The sequence below is a fragment of the Symphalangus syndactylus genome, chromosome 3 (genome assembly GCF_028878055.3).
Source record: "Symphalangus syndactylus isolate Jambi chromosome 3, NHGRI_mSymSyn1-v2.1_pri, whole genome shotgun sequence".
Lineage (NCBI taxonomy): Eukaryota > Metazoa > Chordata > Mammalia > Primates > Hylobatidae > Symphalangus > Symphalangus syndactylus.
Window position 1 is genome coordinate 145,499,996 of NC_072425.2, and position 20,665 is coordinate 145,520,660.

The 20,665-nt window shown below is 43.2% G+C and overlaps 1 protein-coding gene across 5 annotated transcripts in view; it reads right to left on the reverse strand.

Moving 5' to 3' along the window:
• The window catches only part of ETS1 (ETS proto-oncogene 1, transcription factor), a 129,253-nt gene that overhangs the window by 32,164 nt on the left and 76,424 nt on the right, over positions 1-20,665 (reverse strand). The window contains exon 1 of one of the 5 annotated variants that reach the window (XM_055273706.2): positions 6,773-6,872. The exons of the other annotated variants lie outside the window; for them this stretch is intronic. Coding sequence (XP_055129681.1) covers positions 6,773-6,785 — 13 coding nt within the window. The 5' untranslated portion in view covers positions 6,786-6,872. Of the gene's footprint in view, positions 1-6,772; positions 6,873-20,665 lie in introns of those variants that run through there. 5 annotated transcript variants of the gene reach the window in all.

Consider the following 20,665-nt stretch of genomic DNA (forward strand, 5'->3'; position numbering starts at 1 on the left):
CTCAGCTCACTGCAACCTCTGCCTCCTGGGTTCAAGCGATTCTCCTGCCTCAGCCTCCTGAGTAGCTAGGATTACAGGCATGTGCCATGATGTCCAGCTAGTTTTTTTTATTTTTAGTAGAGACAGGGTTTCACCATGTTGGCCAGGCTGGTCTCGAGCTCCTGACCTCAAGAGATCCACCTGCCTCGGCCTCCCAAAGTGCTGGGATTATAGGCATGAGCCACTGTGCCAGCATGAGCAGACAACATTTAAGGGGCTTTCCACATTGTGCTAGGCCTAAAATGTCCCGCATCCCTGACAAACAAATATGTTTACTCTTCCTGAGCACCTCTACTAGTTTATACACAGTCCCTGCTTATCTTTCACATTTACTGAGAGTATTAATGTTACTACATGCTTTCAGTTACCTATGAAAATGAAATAACAATATTCATTCATTCAACAAATGATTATCTAGCACTTGCTTTGTGCAAGGAATTAAAGAAACAACACAGAAATAGTCTCTACAGAAGCTAGCTATCTGATTCTTGCAGTAGATTCAGCCACTAAAAATCTATCTACACAGTTAAATGTTCAAATGCAGTGTTAATAAGGGCTTCAAAGGAGAAGTACATGATGCAACATTAATGTGCAACAGGAATTCCTAGAAGTCTGAAGGAAACAGGAAAGACCTCCCTTAGAAGAAGAGAGATGTTTGACCTGAGATGTGAAGGATGCATGAGAATTTAGGAAGAAAAGAATACTCCAGATCAGTGGTTCTCAAAGTGTAGTCCTCAGAGCAGGGACATCAGCATCAACTAAAAACAGATCATTTTGTTTTAAGATCACCTTATCTGTTCTGTAAAGAGTGGTTTAGGGGGTGAGTATGAATGGATGAGCAAGACATTTTAGAAAGTTACTGCATCAGTCCTGGTGAGGGAGGATGGTGGCTTTGACTACAAAAGTGGCAAGGCAGATAACATAAGTGAGCCAATTTGAAGTGCATATGCGATGAAAAATCTATAAAGCTTGGTTAGTGTCAGTAGTGAAGAAGAGTGAGGCATTACAGCCTGCAGATTTGCAAATGTATCGTCATTTGCTACACCCACATGCACCTTAATCTCTGCTATGTCCATCCAGATCCTCCTGTATTTGCGGACCACGTTCACAGTGTTGGTACATAAATATAGCTGAACGTAAACATCTTCTGAATTCACCTCAGGCACAATTTCCCACAAAAAGTGAATAAGCAAAGAAATGAGCTGAGAATCCCTACTAGCTTTCCTGTTACCTTTTGACAGTGATACACTTTACCAAAGTGATTTCTAGAAACCTGAATCTTCAGTGTATCCCATGAGACTGACTTATAAAATGACTAAGTTCCAGGCAAGGCTACTACAGAAATTCTTCAATTGGCCATTCCTAAATTTCGCTTGGTTAAAAAATACTCCCTGGACACAAACAATGTGTTATGGGCTGAATGAAATTAAGCATAGGATAAACCTCTGAAGAAAGGAGCAAATATATTGCCTCTGAATGTCGAACTAAGTGGAGATTACACTGCATAAAAGAAGGACAGGTGGCCCTTTCTCTCTTGTTTGCTTTTAGCGATAGTGTCAGGAAACTGCTAGAGTCCAGGCTGTGCCCTGGAAGAACAGAAGGGCTCCCTAGCTGCTCTTCCAGGCCTTGCCAATGACGAGGAATCTGAAGTTCCAGGGAGTGGTAAGTTTGGGTTGCCCTGGGACATGCCCAAAAAAATCTAGTGGAAAAAATCAACATGTCTCCAGGAAGGTTGACAAAATGATGGAAAATCCCAGATTGTTAGAGGGAAGTAATTGGGAGAGGGGATAGAATGTTGATTACATAACATCCAGCCCTTCAAACGATGGAGTAATCATCAAATGAGTCACTAAGAAACACATGGCTGCTCCCCATCCATCCCCACTCTACACCTCCAAGAACAGCTAAGCGGCAGGTCCAGAAATGTCTTCCCTTAGAGTAGAAATCAGTTTTACTTTAGAGAAAAGGGCTCTCTAGTTAACCAGAGAGTATTGCTTCTGAGAGAAGAAACGACTGTAGCAGCCCCAGCTCCCAGCACACGGCTAAACACACAAGTCGATCAACAAATGTTAAGTGAATTAAATTTTTCCAAATTTGAAGCAACTTTCCTCCCTTCACCCCCATCCAACACAAATTCATTAACTTGAACTGTGTGGGTTTTGTTGTGTGTGTTTGCTCCCTCCATTAGATTTATGACTTGATGAAAAGGACCTTACTGATGGCGGAAATTGGCCAGGACAACACATGTGGAAAACACAGGCCAGGCCAAACAGACAAGCAGTGGTTCTGCTGTAGCGGGAACTGAAGGATGAGACTGACTAGGAGGCCCCCAGAATCTTCTCAACATGAAAGCTGGGACAGTGGGATGCCAGTGTGAGGTGGCAGCCAAGGACGACAGCAGAAAGCCTGAAAAAGAAGTTCCTTGAGTCTGCCTCCCATAACTCCACACGCCCTGGCAGTGTGGTCTGGACAGGACTGCTGAGCTGACAATTCTCCACGTAGGTTTCTACTTCCTGTCAGGGGGCAGGCATTTCTGGGTTCTCACTTGTTCTCTCCCAGGAAAGTAGCTAGAATTACTTTTGCCTTTCCACCTCAATGCCATCTCCACAAGCCCAGTCCACGTGCTGTTGGGGCCCCATCAGAGGTGCCTGGCTCTGTCCCTCTGGCTGTAAGACTCAAGTGCTAGATCTCTTTAAAAAAAGGGTTCATATTCCAACTGGGGGAAACCATCCCTGTCCACTTAGGACACTTGCATTTGGACTTGATCAGCTCCAGAGAAGGCACAGCATTGTCCTTGGAGCCAAACGATTCAGACGTAAAAGTCAGAACTTCATCCTATAAAGTGTAGAATTGTAGTTTTAAAAAAAAAAAAAAGTCAAACTCCCTTCTATAAGTAAGTGAACAGTTGGCAAAGATTGTCTTTTTCAGTTGTGTGAGTACTGCTCTTAAATGATGACTAATCATGCTCAAAAGTGTATATTAAATAGAAAATAAACTCATCATATAAAATACTAATTCAAAAATTCCCTTTATGTTGTTTGCAGATTGTAGCAGTTCTGTTCATTATACTCATCAAAAACAATAATAAAATCATTACACGGGTGAAAAATCTGACATGACTTAGCCTAAGCAGATATCTCTTTACTCTTAAAATACTTTACTTCATCACCTATTATAATATTTTTACATTAGGTACGAAATATTTCTAATTTTAGAATCAGTGTCTGGAAGTTAATCACTACCTCCAAAGACATTAACTAATTATATTTTATGGAAAAATACTGAAATCTCCGTTGTGCTAATAATTATAATATCTTAAATTCAAATAACATATTTGTTTCAAAATGCTGAGAATCCGGCCTGGAGAAAGACTATGCCAACACAGTGGAGATTGTAAACACGATGCACTGGGAAATGAGGACATAAATATATTGCAATTATATTATATTTCCTGCCCACTGATTATTCCTTGGGACACCAAATTTCAGTTAATATTTATAGGAATTCCCCTAGACCTCTGAAAGGACAGCTGTGCAGAAGCTGGTGATTAAATAACCATTGCAAGAGATTGCACAGTATTTAGACAGAAGCGAGCAGGTAGCTTTCCCTGAATCTACAGAAGAATAAGCTAGTGGCATTTTGAATGCAGGGAAACATCTGCTCATTTTTCATTGTGGCCTAACCCTGAACCACCTCATAGATGTTTCAAGTGAAACGTAAAACAAGGGTTTCCATTCACTTACATGTAACTCAATGTTAAGGGCTGTTCAGTTTCCAAGAACCTTCCAGGGTGTTTCATGTGTCTTTTCATACCATTCTTTTCAGTTCTTTGAAACCGAATGGCTCTGACCAACAATGGTACACAGAATCTAAACACTAGGTGGCTTTCGTTTGGCAAGAAGTTCAAGACATCTGGCCTTACTGACCTCACAAGTTTATGTTCTCACCATTCTCAATCAATGATCATGGGAAGACTAGAGCGTCTGGGATCCTAGGGTTAGGAGATGAGGGATAGAGCCAAGGACAAGAAACCCAAGGTGCACGTCCCAGTTTTGCATGACCATTGAACTGGGCCCAACCCCATCAGATTATGATACCAGTCATGTGTGTTGGGTATGGTCACACTCAATAGCAGCATGAAAGAAATACTAAGAGAGAATAATATGCCTTATACCTGAGGAATGCTTTACAGTTTGCCAAGACTCTTCACATACACTATTCCAAAATATCGTCTAAACATAAAACTGCTGAGGGGCCTGGAAAGGTATCACAGGGTACCCATTTCATAGATGAGGAAGTCAAGGCCCTGAGAGATCAAGAGCTTGATCTAAAGTCACAAGGCCAAGAGGGACCAGCTGGGGCTAGAAGCCTGTCTTCTAACTCTTAAAATTCAGGGTCTTTCTCTCTATTCTACTGCAAACAGAAATGGATCAGATATCCAGGAAAACTAACATTTTCAGAGCTGAGAAAAAAAAAATGGGACTTTTCCTTTCTTACTTTAAAAGATTTTAGGAGTGATTAAAAACTTAAAACTATTCCAAGAAACCCAGGGTTTCATACAGCTAGCCCCGTAAGAACATAATTAACAGCCATTTACAGAATCAACTATAATCTTTTCCTTTCCTGGCACCCAGGCAAGTGAGGCTTCCTTCCATATGAAGCAAATGGGTTAAGTGAAAACCTGGCTTCCTTCTCTGTTTATGTGCAACCCTGACTCAACCTAATGGGCAACTTTGCATATAACAGAAGTTTAATTCATTACATAAAGGCTTACTGAAATATATTTTTTAAAGTAAAAGTAAACCAAGAATAAACCTTCTGGTCCACATGGAGAGGATAAAAGAACAGTTCTCCAAACTGAAAGATAGGATTCTAAAGATAAAGAAAAAAGAGAGAGAGGGGCATGCATTGTTGACAACTTGTTGATCAAAATCCATGGGTTCCGATTTCACTTATGCCATTAGTGTAGACACACTGGATAAGTCACTTACTCAATTCACTTTTAAAAGAGGTCTGTTCATAGGTGGTGTCTATATCCCTCATAGAGTTTTACATTTTTTATTTGGCAATTTTCAAACATACATAAAAGTAGAGAGAAACTCTATTCAAAATTTATCAATACTACCCATTTTTATTTCATCTTCCACACACATGCGTACTCATACACACATGCAGAAGAATTATACACCGAATCCCAGACAACAAGTCATTTCACCCACAAATATTTCATTGTCACAAGGATAATTTTTAGATAAAGGGAGATCATAGAGTTAAAGTTTAAAAAGAGGCAAATAAACTCAAGGAAAAAATAAAAAAGGCTTCAAGTTACTTTCTCTCATGCTTAAATCTAGGTCTGTATTTCATGCATCGGCCCCCTTGAACCACAGAACTTCTTTCAAAGCAACACTGTCATGATCTGGAAAGTGCCAATGTTGGATCACAGAGAGATGATTTCAAATTAAGATGGTAAGCCAGTTCCAGGGACTTCCACTTCTTGCAAGCAGAAGGCTGCAGTGATATTTCCTCCTAATGGTCAACATTCTCATGAACTTACAACTGTAACTAAAGTGTACAAAACAAATAAAACGGCTTGGAGTTCTGGCCAGCACAGAAGGGCAGTGTGAAAGGTAAGATCATTGCCAAACTGCTGACAACAAGTCCCAGTTTAGGAGATAAGGTGTCTTTACCCCTTCAGACCAATACAAATAGAGAAATGGCTGCAGCCACACTGACAGCTCTGCTTCTGAAGTTGATGACCCGTGGAGAGTGGTCATTGGTCTCCAAGAGGATTCTCCTGATAAAAAAGCTAATGATCTCAGAAGAATGTGCAAAGGAATCTCAAAGAAAGACAGTCTCTATTGCCCTCTCTCATTCATACAAAGGCAGGGTTGAAGTAGAGTAGGAGGGAGTGGTGATTCCTGTGATAGGCACTAGAAACCGGGCAGGCAGGCTTTCCAGCTTAGGGAGGTGCTATAATCCACAAAGCTTCTGGCTAAGGTTAATGCAAAGAAGGGAGGCAAGTGTCCCTCCTCAGCTCCTTGGCTGTATTTTCATAAACCCAATGATGTGACAACACAATGGGGGACACGCAGGACTCTTGGCTCCAGCAAGAGCAAAGCAATAAATGACTCAGTGCCCATGCTGAGGCCACCCATCCCAACCAAACTGTCTATTATTGTCCCAAACAATAGGACACCATGAGACCTGGAACAGACTCATATGAGTTAGGAAACATACAACTGGGTTTCTGAACTTCTTTTAATACCTAACCCTTTCGAAGTCACTAGCCAATAAAAACCACTGCAAAGAAGGGAGACGAAGCTGCATAGAAAATCCCCAATTCACCCTCCAGTGACCTGACTGACCAAAAATGCAAGCCAGTCTCAAGTTACAGTATCTCGGTTTGCTGCCAATGCACACAGCCACTAGGGAAAGCACGCTCTTTGGGTACAACGTGCCAACTCAGAGGAGATGCCTCTCCACAGAGGGAAGCTGCCCTAAGACAAAGGAGATGGTCTCCTGCAAGACAGCTCCAAATTGCATGGAGAAGCTGGTTTCAGGTCCTGCAGCCAGGCCTGAGAAAGAAGCCTGTAGAGAGGGCTCAGCACACTGAACATCTGTAGGAAGTGACCTCAGACTTCTCCCTCTTCCCTTCATCCACCTCCTGCCCCATCCCCCAAAAGGAGTTTTAACACATTATTACCACTGAAGTCCTGAGGATTTGGTGACTCACCAGGCTCACACATGGTTCCAATGAGCCCTTGACCATTACATGGTAGGGAAGCAGGAAAAACAAATGAAAGCAGTTGTAATTCGGCAGCGCCGGAGTTCAGACCTGCCAGACAAAAGGGATTGCGGGCATGTTCCCAAATTCGTTCAGGCACCTGACATGCACAAGCTATTTTTAATCACTGGATTTATTTCTTTCCTCCCTCTTCCACCATGCTCCACCTCAGCGAATGTTTCGAAGTCAGAGCAAAACCCAAATCAATTCCAGGTGTTCAGGGAAACCCAGAGAGGCTCTTCCGTTCCAGGATCCGAGCCAGAAAGCAGAACTGCCCCCTGGGTCCTGTAGCTAAATTTTCTCGCTCATTCCTTAGACTAGTTCAAATCTCCCACCCTAAACATTGGGCAAATGGCCTAAAATAGGAAATACATGAATGAATGTGTCCTGCTGGAAAGGCTTTTAAATATGTGTTTTTCTCTAGCAGCCTGGCAAGTGAAGGTACACAGACCAGGTCTCAAAGCCCCTCAGATGAAGCTCACTTTTATTCTCTAGGATGCTCTACCCGCCATGCTATGAGGATTGAGTGGACTATGTGTGAAAATGCCAAAGCTTAAGACACAGTAGGTGCTCAACAAATCATTGGCTACTTGATTATACTGAAAAGCATCTTATAAAATATAAAGACTTAAAAAAAAAAAGATTTTATTGGCCGGGCACGGTGGCTTATGTCTGTAATCCCAGCTCTCAGGGAGGCAAGAGGCGGGAGGATAGCTTGAGCCCAGGAGTTCGAGACCTGCCTGGGCAATATAGCGAGACACCCGTTCTCCAGAAAAAGAAAAAAAAAAAGACAAAAAAGATTTTATTTCCCAATGCTTACAGAAATATCAAGAAGGAATCTGGCAATTTCTCCAGGTACAAATAAGGGACCGAGAAAGTAAGAAAAACAAATGCAAAAATCAGATTCTGAGATATAAATGGAAATTGACATCCCTGAAACTGGCATTTTTTTCTAACAGAATAGACTAATTTCTTACCTATTCTGTATCCTCCAATCTGCGAAGGGGAAAATACTTTTTGCAGCAATAAGCATCTAAAATATGTTTGCCATGACACTTCAGAACTACATGAATCCAGTAGTTGCTTTTTGGTTGCAAAAACATCCTAAGAGTTCCACCTTAGAATCAATATGGCAGAAAGCAAAAGTATAATTTTATGCTGAGAACTCTTTTCTATATGTTTGGAATCTGCCAAAACCCAAGCTGTGTTTTAACTGTCATTTATGGGCCTCTACATTAACGACACTCAAGCAATTTAAAAGGAAGTTTTAGCTATTGAGGTTATGATTCCTGTGTACAAGGACCACCTCGATAGGGTACATTAAAGAATCATTTAAGCTTCTTCAATGATCATTTCAAGCCATTTACAAAGCACTTCACATGTTTCAAAGCATTTCCTGCATAGATAATTACACTTGACTCCCACCACATGACATATTTTACAGTTCCTAAATGTCCCAGAACAGTGTGACTTCTTTATCATGAAAAACACAGAGCCATGGTCTCTACATTACTCAGGAGGAAAGAATGAGTTGGGCTCTTTCGTCTCCATGGCTTTGCAGAGAACCACATTGCATGCTATTGGCTCTTCCCAAATCTTACACTTCTGAATGAGGAAAACTCCTGCCCTGCCTTCACTAAAATTCTCATGACAAGATCATAAGGCTTTTGGTACCAACATGACATAGGATAACCCCACTCAGGAAGACAATAGAGAATATCTGACAACTACATCTTGCTATAATCCCAGCTTCCACTACTTCTGGTTTACATCACAGCCTTTGAGGCTCTGAGATCTTGCAGATGCTGGTGAATTGGGCTAACCAATTTATTTTAATTTCACTTAACTCCCACCTATAATTATCATTCCTGCTATTTGAATAGAACTGTATCTTTTAGAAAGTGTTTTCTTGAATATTCTCGTATGATTTTTCAAAACAAGCACATGTAGTATTATCTTTATCATGTAGGTGAGGAAACTGAGGCTCACAAAGGTTTCTTAAGTGACTTAACTAAGATTATCAAACCAGTAAAGTGATATAACAAGGATTCAATCCCACATCTTCAGACACGAAAGCCAGGTGTTTTCTCCCTGCACCTATTCACAGAATTAAAAGCAAATGAGGCAAAAATGATGGGGCATGATAACATGTCTTTTTTCATTTTCTCCAACATTTTCATTCTAGAAAAAGCTCTTTTTGGAGCAGGGGGAACCTCAATCCCTGAGACTCTCTACCGACAGCAGGCTCCATTGCACATCCTACCCAGAACTGGCCTGGTCAAACCTCGGCTCGGGGCCCACTTGGCACTTGGTGGGGGGGGTAAAACAGGCATCGGGAGAGTGGTGCTGAGAATCACCAAGAAGGCCAGGCTGGGCAAGGTGTACGATGAGGAGTTTTCTCCATGGGCAAAGGAAAAATCTGGGCAAACAAATGGAGTGGAGCCCGTTTATTTAGGCTGGAAGAGGTAAAGTTTTTCTGCACTTTTGAACTGTTTTCTCAAGGCCTGCCTCTCCCTCCCACGCAGGAAACAAACACAGAGACAGGCCTCTTCCAGTGAGGGCTTCAGTCGTTCAAAGTTATCCCGGGAAGGGCAGAAGGAAGAAAGGCTTAGAGAAAGGAAGAAGGAACGGGGGCCGGGAAGGTGGTGCAGTGGCCATGGGGGTAGCCGCCATGGGAGAAGGCTGGAGCCGGGAGCAGACAGAGGAGAAGAGCTGGCCAAGAAGGGAGGAGAGAGGGAAGAAAGGAGGAAGCAGAGAAAGGGAATATTGGAAAATTGTAAACCAGAATAAAGAAACAGAATGCAGAGTGGCAATGGCCTGGGAAGAGGCAACGACTGACTCCCAATTAATGATGTTCAGAAAGCAACATTTTTTCATCAATTTTGAAAGGAAATTCTCTCTCAACTTTCTTATTTATTTATACATTATATAAATACATTTTTAAACCAAAAAAGGACCGTTTTTCCAATGGGAAAAAGTCTTGTTTGAGATGAAAGCCAGTCTTCAAAAACTTCTTAGAGGAAGCTGAAACCCCACATGTCTTGGTGCTACAGAAAGGAAAACAAAGTGGACATTCTTCCTGCGTTCTAAGGCTTTTTTATGCAGATGTGTTTTTCTTTTAATAAATAAATCTGGACAGAGAAGGAAAAAGCATACTCATACACATTCACACAGTGCAACTGTCTGTTTTCAACCCAGGGAAACCATAATGAAAAATAAGAATACGCAAGTCCATTTTCCCAGTACAGCAGACAAAGATTCTCAATATGGCAGCCACAGGCACTGAAGCAATACAGTATGCGTGCAAACCCTGCCCCAGCTTCCAGATCCACAGAGGAGTACTTGATGATGAGTGGTCATCGGGGCAGGGCAGGACCTGAAAAACGACCACCATACTTCCCCAGAAGTCTTCTCACTTAAGACATTTGGTTGCCCCATCCTTTTTGAGCTAACACAATTTCACTTATAAGCCAAAATGATTATTTAAAAATGATTACACACAATGAGTTTAAATCTTCTTATGAGTTCTATCAATCGGCCCTTGCTTTGCTGGTTGAGAGATCAGCAGCACAAAGCAAATCTGTCCTTATCTGGCAGCTTTTCCCCTGCTTTCTTCCTCCTATCATCACTTCCATCCAGGTTTCCAAACTCCTTGGTTCCTTCAACCATTCATGTTGGCATGGTTTTTGGCCACTCCCCTCACTCCACCTAGAAGCATTCCTCCCAACCTACGTTCCTGAAGAGCATCATAAGCGTTCATAGGTGAACATCGTGCTTCTCAGAAGTTAAATGGGAACAATGAGATGATCATTGTACTCCATAAGCTTTGACTGGTGCAGATTAAGACAACATTGATCTAACAGCCTAACTACAAAAGCCACTCAAAGGACATTGCCAGGACCTCTCCATAGAAACTGATACTGAACCAGTTCTGTACCTATTGACTGAATTTTATTAACTTCATGATAGGGCTTCACATTTATCCATATTAACTTCACTTTGTTTCGATCCATGTTTCTAAGAACTTTTTTATACCTTGAATCTGTGCTCGTCCTATTAGCTGTCATTCTCAGCTTCGTACCATCTGCAATGCACTATGTGTGCTTTCTGCATCTTTCTCTATTCTAAGCCCCTAATAAAAATGTTGAAAAGGCAACCAGCAAGTACTGATCCCCATAACATAATGTCAGAGACCATGCATTACTCTGACACTGACACATTAATCAAGACCCGTTGGGTATAGTTGCTCAACCAGTTACAAATCCTCCTGACTTTACTATCATTAGATCCACGTATCTTTGTCTTGACCACAAATATATCATGGAAAGACTCAGACAAAAGCATTACTGGAATCAAAATATGAGGTTACAATATTCAGCTGGTCTCCCAGTTGTGGAGCCAGTTCTCCCATCGAGTTTCTAAGCATCTGGCAAGTGCAAAGGTGGCTGATAGTGCAAATGGCTGAGCTGGAATTCAGACCCCTGTACAGTGAAATAAAGAAAGACAGAGAAAGGGGGTGGGGTGGAGACAGGCAGAGAGAAAGAGAGCTGTAGCCACAGCATTGCTTTGCTTCTAGAAACAATGGGCAGTTAGAGAACAATGGCTACAGACAAAGTCTTGGTCTATTTTTATCTGCCACTGTTAGTCCCAGACAGGAGGAACTGGAAGTCTGCCCCGTATGCACAGCTCCAACTGGACCCAAGATGGGAGGAAGATGAGGTCACCAAGAAAGCTGCCTGCTTAGAAATGGGCTTCTTTTTTCTTCGTATAGTTGCTTCTTAGCCTAAAGGTTCTCTTAAGCTTGCTTGCCTTCTGCTAAAATACAGCCACTGCTGAGAAGGGAGAGATGAGAAAAGTAACTGCTGCTCTGCCCAGCCCAAAGCAATTAAGGCCTCTCTTTACAGAGGTTGCAGAAAGGTGGGAATGCCAAGGAAAAAATAACCAATCAATGGAGGTCAACTCTATGGTTTCTGCAACAACAGTCTTATTAGGTCTGTTAATTATACATGTTTAGGAGCACTATAAAGGAGTTTTTCCCTAGGAAAGTTCCCTCCTCATTTCTATGGAGACAAATAAAGAGGCCAAGAGCTGAAATTCACAGATATGTATGCATTACATCACAGGGACAATCTCTTCTTCCCTTTATTTCAGCCCCGTTCTGACGGTATCTCTATTTTCTGGAATTTCGTCTTTTGCTCTAACATGGCTTTGGAGAGATAATCAATTTTAATCCTTCCCAAACTGTGTTACTTGTATCCTTAATCCTCCTATAGGCTTACCAAAAAGAGCCACCAGTAGATTAGCCTGTGACAGACACCAAACTGAACATGAGGAGAGCCTGGGCTGGGGAGGAAGGCACCGGGAGGGAGGCACAGGCTGTGAGCCCCTGCAGGCATCTCCTCCCGCACGCCTTCATTGTGAGTTTCCGCCCACAGCCCTTAGCATTAGTGTGTAACCAACAGTAAGCAACTGCACCCTCTGGATCCAGTCCAACCTTATAGTCTTAAGAATCCCACGTGCAAAGCTGGAATCTCCCAGAGGCAAGAAATTCAGGGCTCAACAAAGAGATCCCCTGAGCAGTAACTTCAGATTTCCACTCATGCCTCAAGTTCCTGTCACTAACTTTCCACCTTGTTCCTGGAAAACCAACACGTATGGAGATATAAAAATCTAAATAAGATTTTTTTTTCCTCTTTTTCCTTTAAATAGCTTAAGATATTTTATAGACAATATCCCAGATAATGTCAACCCATTGGGAGGGAACTAGTAGCAAACACTTAAATGTTTTATAACTTAAAATTTTAAGCACGGAGCAGGCACATGCTGGATACTGCTAGGGCCAAGGAACCCTAGGAGCCAAGAAATGGTTAAAAGGGATGCATCATGTTCCTTCCCCAGCCCCACATGCTCTTCATCAATTTCAGAAGTGTGTCAAGATGCTCAGGGTCCAGACCATCTGGAGGGTGCGCTCATAAACTTGAACTACCAGGACAACAGATAATGTGCACAAACCCATAACAAGCAAACATACTAGTACATCTTTCATGCTACGCAAATGGTGGAGACTGAAATTCAGATGAAGCATTTGACCACCTAAAATAGACCAAACTGTGAAGATCTAAGTGGGTGCATAGGTCACCTGACCTGGTACGGTACTTCATTCAAACACTGCTTCCTTGACTCCTCCCCTATCCCCTGCTCCCAACAGACTAATTATTCCCTTCTCTAAGGGCCCTGCTGAATCACCCCAGTGTAATTCACAAGAGCCACATGGGAACCACATGGTAGGAGTCAGGAGAAGGCAGAGAGACACACATTCTTACCCTAAAGCAAGGCTGACATCAGAGAAGATGCAGAAACCCCCACGCTGAGCATGTTGGTAAGCACATGAGACGGCCGTCCCTCTGCCTATCACAGGCTCCAAAAAATACCAGCACGCCAGCTAAACATACCAAAAACCGATGGTGCCGCCCCAACATGGCACATCTCACGGAATTCAGGCCCCATACAGTGCAGTAAATCTAAATATATGTCCCTAACGAGGAGTCCGAAATACTGAGACTTCGGGGATTTAGGCAATAATTGTGGGGACCCAGCTGAAGTTTCCTGCACTGAAAAGGAGGGGCCTAGAGAGATAAGCTTCGAAGGGAGCATGCTTACGCTCCCTAAACCATTAGGCTCACTGCTAAACCTACCATGCGAGCTTACCCCAAGGTTTGTGTAGACCTACCTAATCTATAATTTTGGCCTCTATATCTCTTCGGCTTTGGCCTTTTTTATGGCCTGGAGCAATAACTATCAGCCCGAGTCCTCTCCTGGTGTGTTCACACATTTCCCTGACTCTGTCCCTCTATCCCACCCTCACTATAGCTATAGGATGCATAAAGCCTTATCCAGGACCAAAAAGCAGAAAAAAGGAATTTACAGAATTTGCTATAAAACTTTAACAACTCCCTGGAGGGATGTTCTCTTTCCTTGCAACCAGACGTAGTTATAAAATGAATGAAAAGTGCAGAGAAGGAGGAGCCAAGCTCTTCCACTGGTCAGGGGTCTTGCACTATTCCTGGAATACAGAATTAGAAGAGGCTTTCGATGTCATCTAGTTCAAACCTTTTCTTTTACTGGTGAGTAAAATGAAGCTCAAGGTGACATCAACTTGCCTTAAGTCACTGGTTACTAATTCTAGAACTCTTGGCTCCCTCTCAGGATTTTTTTTTTTCCTCTACACCATTGCTGTTGACTTACAACAGTGGACTGGGAGGGAGAGGCTTTCTCCTATATCTTCACTACCATCAAGTCCTGGTTCATCATTCTGGATTAACACTACTCCTCCCCACGTTATTAAGAATCACAGAGGAATGAGCCATCCAAAGATCTAATAAATATGATGGGATTTTATAAATTCATGATGCTATCCACTCCTATTTCAGGTTATAAGTCTGGAATACTAATGGTCAGACTCTGAGGTGGAAAAGCTTCCTCCTAGCAAAGATCTCTGTTGCATACCAGGGATATTAAGCAAGCAGTTTTCAACAGTCAGTTCCAATAGCATGACACCATGGTGTCTGATGGCCCCGAAATTTGAGGGTGCTATTCCTGTCAATCCAGAAAGAGTGAAGACTGCAGTTAACTTCAGTGATCTATGAACCTTTATCTAAAAAGCACTGAAAGGCAGAGTGCCTCATATCATTTAAAGGTTTTACACCACTACCCTTCTAGCACTGCTAGTATTCCAAATAGGGTCACTGAGCCATGGTGATAGGGTTGAGGGAATACAACAAACCCCACTGACAAAGCCAGAACTTAATATCAGGGGCACTGGCCAGTAAGTTGAATCTGATCTATCTAAGTAATGAAGCTATCTGTTGATCCCCAGAAAGGCCATGGCCTGAAGCAATACAAGCAGCTTTAGTTGTGAAGGCAAACGCAGTCAGAATGCGGAGACCTAAGGGTTCCAGGAAAGATCCACCTTATTGTGATCTCTTCTAGACCCCACAGATTTTTTTCCTCTCCTTCCCAAAGGGCGTCTCTTTAATGGCCCCAAACACCCAGTCTTCAGCATTCTATTGTTCCTGCTGCTGCCCCAGAGTCTCGCCCACACGGACCCAGGGCAGACAGCCTCAGACGCCTCTCCCAGTAGCAAGCCCAAGAGGGTGGTAAGTCGCCAGGCAGACCCAATCTCCAGATCAATGGGCGAGACCAACCAATGGGTGGCGAGCAGAGAAAAAGTGATCAATGCAAAAGGCGGAGGGAGCTGAAGCCACTCTCCATCTGCCTGGGTAGGTGAGAAAGGGAGAGACTGGGATGTGCAGCCCTCATCCGCTGCTAATAAATGGCTCTGCCTCATCAGGAAGCCATTAGGAAATTGCAGCCACCACAGCCCCAAGCTCCCCGGACTGAACTGTCTGAATGCATCTGGTGAAAGCGCTCATTATCTCTGTCCAGACGACACTAGCTCACTACACAGTGGAGCCTAACCAATGAACCCGCAGAATAAACCTTGGGCTTGAGTGGTGAGGAAGGAGGGAACGAAAAAATCCCTTGAGATTGGGGAGATGCAGCGCTCCCCCAGGTGTGTGCTCCAAGCTCCAGATCAGGAATACGGGCCCGTCTCCTCACATCCCAGCTGGACAGCATTCTTTTATTCAGAAAGAGCTACTGACTGCTCATGACCATGGGGCTTCCTTTGGGAGTGATGAAAACATTCTGGAATTAGACATTGATGATGACTGCACAACTCTGTGAATGTACTAGAATGCACTGACATGTACACTTTAAGATGGTAAATTTTATGTTATATCAATTATATCTCAATTTTAAAAAAAGTAAATGTTAGAGGGAAAAAGAGCTACTGGCCCACTGCTGTGAGCCCAACAATGAATACCTTGGTGATGAGCACCACAGATCCCTCAGGCAGAGTTTCCCTCTAGTGGGAGAAGCAAACACCGCCTAAGTACACAAGCAACACCTAAATGCTCACAACACACGACGAGTGCCGGGATCACGGCTGAAGCGGAAGGTTTTGCAATGCAGACTGAGTGAACTGGCGGGTTCCAGAAGCACTAGGGGAGGGGGCAGGAAGGAGTGCACGTAAGATGTCCTGGGTGTAGGGTGTGAGGGACAGAAGGCGGGCAAGGTGTCCAGGATGGCGCCCCTGGCAGTTGGTGGCATTACTGAAAGGGAAGACGAGAGGATGAGATCTCCCACAGCCACCTCCGCCACCTGGAAATCTTTGTGAGATGGAAGCCCTGCGATGCTCACTGGGAGACCGACCGTGGGAGAGGCTGGGCACGGGCCATTTCCAGAGGCAGACACCTGGTATCTGCAGCTTCTGGGACTACTTATGTGAGGACTAAAGAGGAAGGGCCACAGGTTCTAGGAGACAAACGAAATCCCTCAAGTTCCCTACCCTAAAGATGCTCCCAGAAAAGGCTGCCGAGTGCTCTTTTAAAGTGATATGTGCATCTTTATACTTACATGCATAAGATTCCCAGGGGGAAGAAGTCTCCATCAGACAGGGCTCTTTCCCCCTCCAGTCCCTGGGCGGGGAGACAGAGGAAAAGCTGATAGGGCGGTGGGGTGTGGGGGCGGCGAAGGCTCACTGCACAGGAACTAAGGAAGGTGCAGTCACAATACTGTGATGCCAGGGATCTTTTTGGGAAATTCTTTTCCAAAAGGGATCATGAATTTTGGCCCCTGGAATGCCCCAGAGCACCTCTGATTGGTTCCCTGGCCCTGACTCAGATCGAGCCGGGCTCCACCCTCCATGAGTAAATAAATGCAGGGAGGAATGGAGGGAGGGAGAGGGAAGGAGAGGGAGCGGAGTGGGCAGACAGGAACCAGAAGGCCAGCGCTGGTTCAGGGAACACACCAGATGAGATTTCAGCGACGGGTGTTGTGGCAGAATTCAAGACATAATTCTCTGAGCCTTACACACCACTCCAGTTGGGATCCAGCCCTGCCTTGGCAGCCGGCTCAGTGCTGCTTTATAATATACTGAATTAGTCACTGGATTAGCAAGCACATTTACACACAGTGGCGCACAGCTGTTTAAAGACACAGGATCCCCTTTTCTAGGTGCCAGATTCTGGCTATAAATCAACCATTGCAATCAGCAACCAGCAAACCCCAGAGGTGCATGGTTCCTGCAGACATCTTCCTTAGGGGAAGCCTGCTAGAACTGGGATGGCCATTTTCTGGGGACAGGAGGGACAGCTGTGGCGAAGAAGGAAAGGTCGGTGGGCTCTTTCTGTCTTGAATCTTATTATCTTCAGGGGGCTGCCAGGTCCTCACTGACCCGGACCTTCCTGGCAGCAGCCTAGCTCAGGAAATGACACCTGGGAGAACGGGAGTTCTAATCCTGTCTGGCTGTATTATCAGGTATAGAGTTTTTCTCCTAAACCTTGAATGGCTAGGTCACCTCCCAGAAAAGAAAAGACTCCAGGGCAAAGAGGACAGTACTTCAGCAATTAAAATAATTTTAAATCCTGATAACATCAATTCCAAAAACTGCCTTGTTGAAGTGGCAAGGGCAATGTATAAAACAGTGCTTTAGAGTTGGAATCATAACTCAAGCCCTAACTCACGTTTGGTAAGAATGCGTGAGAGGCATTTGAAAATAATTGAACTGGCCACAGGGACAGCTCTGGCCCACTTGGTTATGGAGGTGTCAAGTGGAAAATTTTCTGTAACCAGGTTAAGAGTAACCACAGTTTTAACAACCGCTGAAGTAATAACAGCGACAGCGGCAATGAACTTTTGTACAGAATTTAGTGACCTACAAGATAATGGTTTATTGAGCTCTGTGGCAATGAAAAAGTATAAAAGTTTTCACAGGAATCATCTCTAATCCTAACAGCCCTGAAAGCTCTTTATTATTATCTCCTTTGTAAGGATCAGAAAAGAAAGGTTTATAGAAGTTAAATCATTTGTCTAAGGAAAAATTAGTAAAGATCAAGCCTGAATTCAAACCCAGGGCTGTCTTACCTCAAAACTCTGCTCTTTCAAGACACGCTGCTGCCTCCAGTGAGGAATATTATTATAACCAACGTACTAAAAGGGAGGCTGTATGATTCAGGGACTCAATTACTTACTATCAAGCACCCTAAATGTAAATCCCTCTCCTTTTGTCTTAGAGGGCTTAAGTACCCAAAGATTTGAAATAGAGTTTATCTAAACTCTGTGTCGTAAGATCATGGTAAAAAGCCTGTGGCATAAATAAATCCACCTGACAAACATAAGAACCAAGAACCAATTACTAAATAACACAAATTTCATTTAGGCTCCTCTAGAACAGGAATTTAGAGAAGATTCGTAAAGAGATTTGTGACTAGCTCGTGTAGGCGAAGCCTAGTGTGTATTCTGTGCCAGCTTTTGGAAGTTCAAGTATTACTTCCTTAGAACTTGTTTTCCCATAAAAACACTGAAAATATTTTCTTACAAGGCAAGGCAGTTGGGGGCAACTGAAGACTTGCATCATCTCTGCTCATCACTCTCTGCCTGCACCATGCCACTAGGCGGACATTTTGATCAAAGCCAGGAGAAACCAGCAGCAAGTCACCCAGGGCCCAATCTCATTAAAAAAGCTAAATCGCTGTTCGGTTCACCCAGCACCCCAGATCCTTCGGAGACTTTGCAGTCAGCCTGAAATTTCAAAGTTCTTTCATCAGATCATCCATTACAGAAGACGATGGGTGGAAGGCATGGAAAAGCCACAAAGCTCCCTGCAAGAGACACCCTCAGAAATCTAGAAATAGATTCTTTATTTTTAAAAATCTCCAATTGAATCAGAGGTTAACATCATGTCCACCGTGGAGATGCTGATTCATTCTGTGTGTGTGTTTACTTTTCTACAAATGTCCCTCTTGCATCAAGTAGCTCCAAGCCCTAGGCTTGTGCCTCTGAACAGCCCCTCCCTGGAGAATTCTCAAGCTGGGGTGGAGCTCTCCCTTCATTCCTCAATTGTCCAGTCTGGAAAGTGGGGGCCAAAGCACCAATTCTGTACACAAGTTTAGTAAATGTGGCTAGCCACCTTTCATGTGTCTACTTTGGATTTGAAAATGCACCATGGAAATCACGTGAAATGTTTGGTTTTTTTTTTACTTTCCCGCTACTAACACATCCCAATGGTAAATACGTATAAGTGAAATGAGTACGTTCTTCCTACCCTTATAATGACAAGCCTGACAGAGAACACATCACACAGAAGAATGTGCCAAGAATCAAGATCTCTTAGAAGAATGTTAGAAAGTTTTCTCTCCAAATGGATTCTGTCTAAGTAGGTAGGCCTTGGCACCTAGAAAGGTCTAAGATCAAATGTATGACTTGAAAACTCTATGGCTTTAGGCAAATTATCTGAACTTAAGTCTGGACTCAATTTCTTATCTACAAAATGGGAATTAAGGCATCAACCTCAAAGGGTTGTTTAAAGAATGTGATTATGTATTTCTGTAAAGCACATTGCAAAGTATCTGACACATAGTAGGTACTCTGTGAATATTAGCTTCACTTCTCTCACTCCTCCAACTGAACTGCAGTTATGTAAAGAAAAAAAAGCATCCAGCAGTTTTGAAGAATGTTTGGTTTCCATTAGGAGGCAAGGGAGGTGTAAGATTGAACCCTTGATCTTATATGAAATCAAGGATGCATTTCCTGTACACACACACATGAGTCACCCTTGGGGAGCTCATATGTATTTAGCATCCCCACTCCGTATCGTATCTCCCACTAATTTAATAACACTCCTTGAATCACCAAAGACTCCAGAGTACTTTCTAAATGTGAACTCATTAACTTTCCCACTCTCTCTCAAAGAAAGGCAGCTCACTCACTAGGAGCATCCTTCTTGGAGAAGAATACAAAGATAATGCAGACATGTGTCCATATCTGGTGGCTTAAAGTAAAGCCAGACTTGGGTATCCTGATTCTCACATCAGGCAACAGAAGGTAATAAGATGACCACCTATGCCACCCTGCCCAGATAACAGCAGAGAAAATACTCAAACCAGGCAAAGCTAAGACCAAAGACCCCTTAGGCCTGACCCAAAACTATTGGTACATGGAGGGCACCAAGCCATAGTGCTGAACCCCAATTTGAGGAGGAGACACACTTCATGACCTCACTAGGATTTGCTTTACAAGATAAAATTTTCCTAGCAAGCATTAAAGTTAGTGCCCATATTCAAAACAGCAAACTTAAAACTATTATCTTCGTTCTCGCTGTAATCAGGTGTACCACCCAACTTCCCATCCCTACCTCCTCTTCCCTAGTAATCCAGAGGTACTCAAGGTCACTACTGGCTACTTAAGGTTTACACCCACTCCCAAGGAAACACCAGCAACCAAAAGAATACTTCCCAGATGAAAAACCTGTCATTTGACCTTGGAATGCTCTGGCTCCCATAATGACCAAAATAAGGTCCGGCCAGAGGGGCTTATGTTTTTTGGTAAGGAACAACACATTGTTTTAGAGAGATAATCTGATATAACTCTGCTAAGCGCTCAGTGTCTATGCATGGTGCCACAGCAAACACCCTATGTCCCAAATGGAAACTAGCAGGGTGAAAAAATTGTTCATCTAAGATGACATTAATCTCTGTGTGCCTCCTTGGTACAGTTCTTTTCCATAACATGCAGCTTAAGATTCAAAGATTTTTTTCATTTTGTTTTGTTTTTACTGAAGCATTCCTCCAGCTACCTGAAGCTCTCACTGATTAAAATAGACCTCCTTTACTAAAAGGGGTAAACTGAGGCACAGAAGAACAAAGCAATGTGCCTTATAGTTCAGAATAGGTAAACAAAAATTGGACATCTATTATTTTCAAATCTCTTTAGATTAAAAGA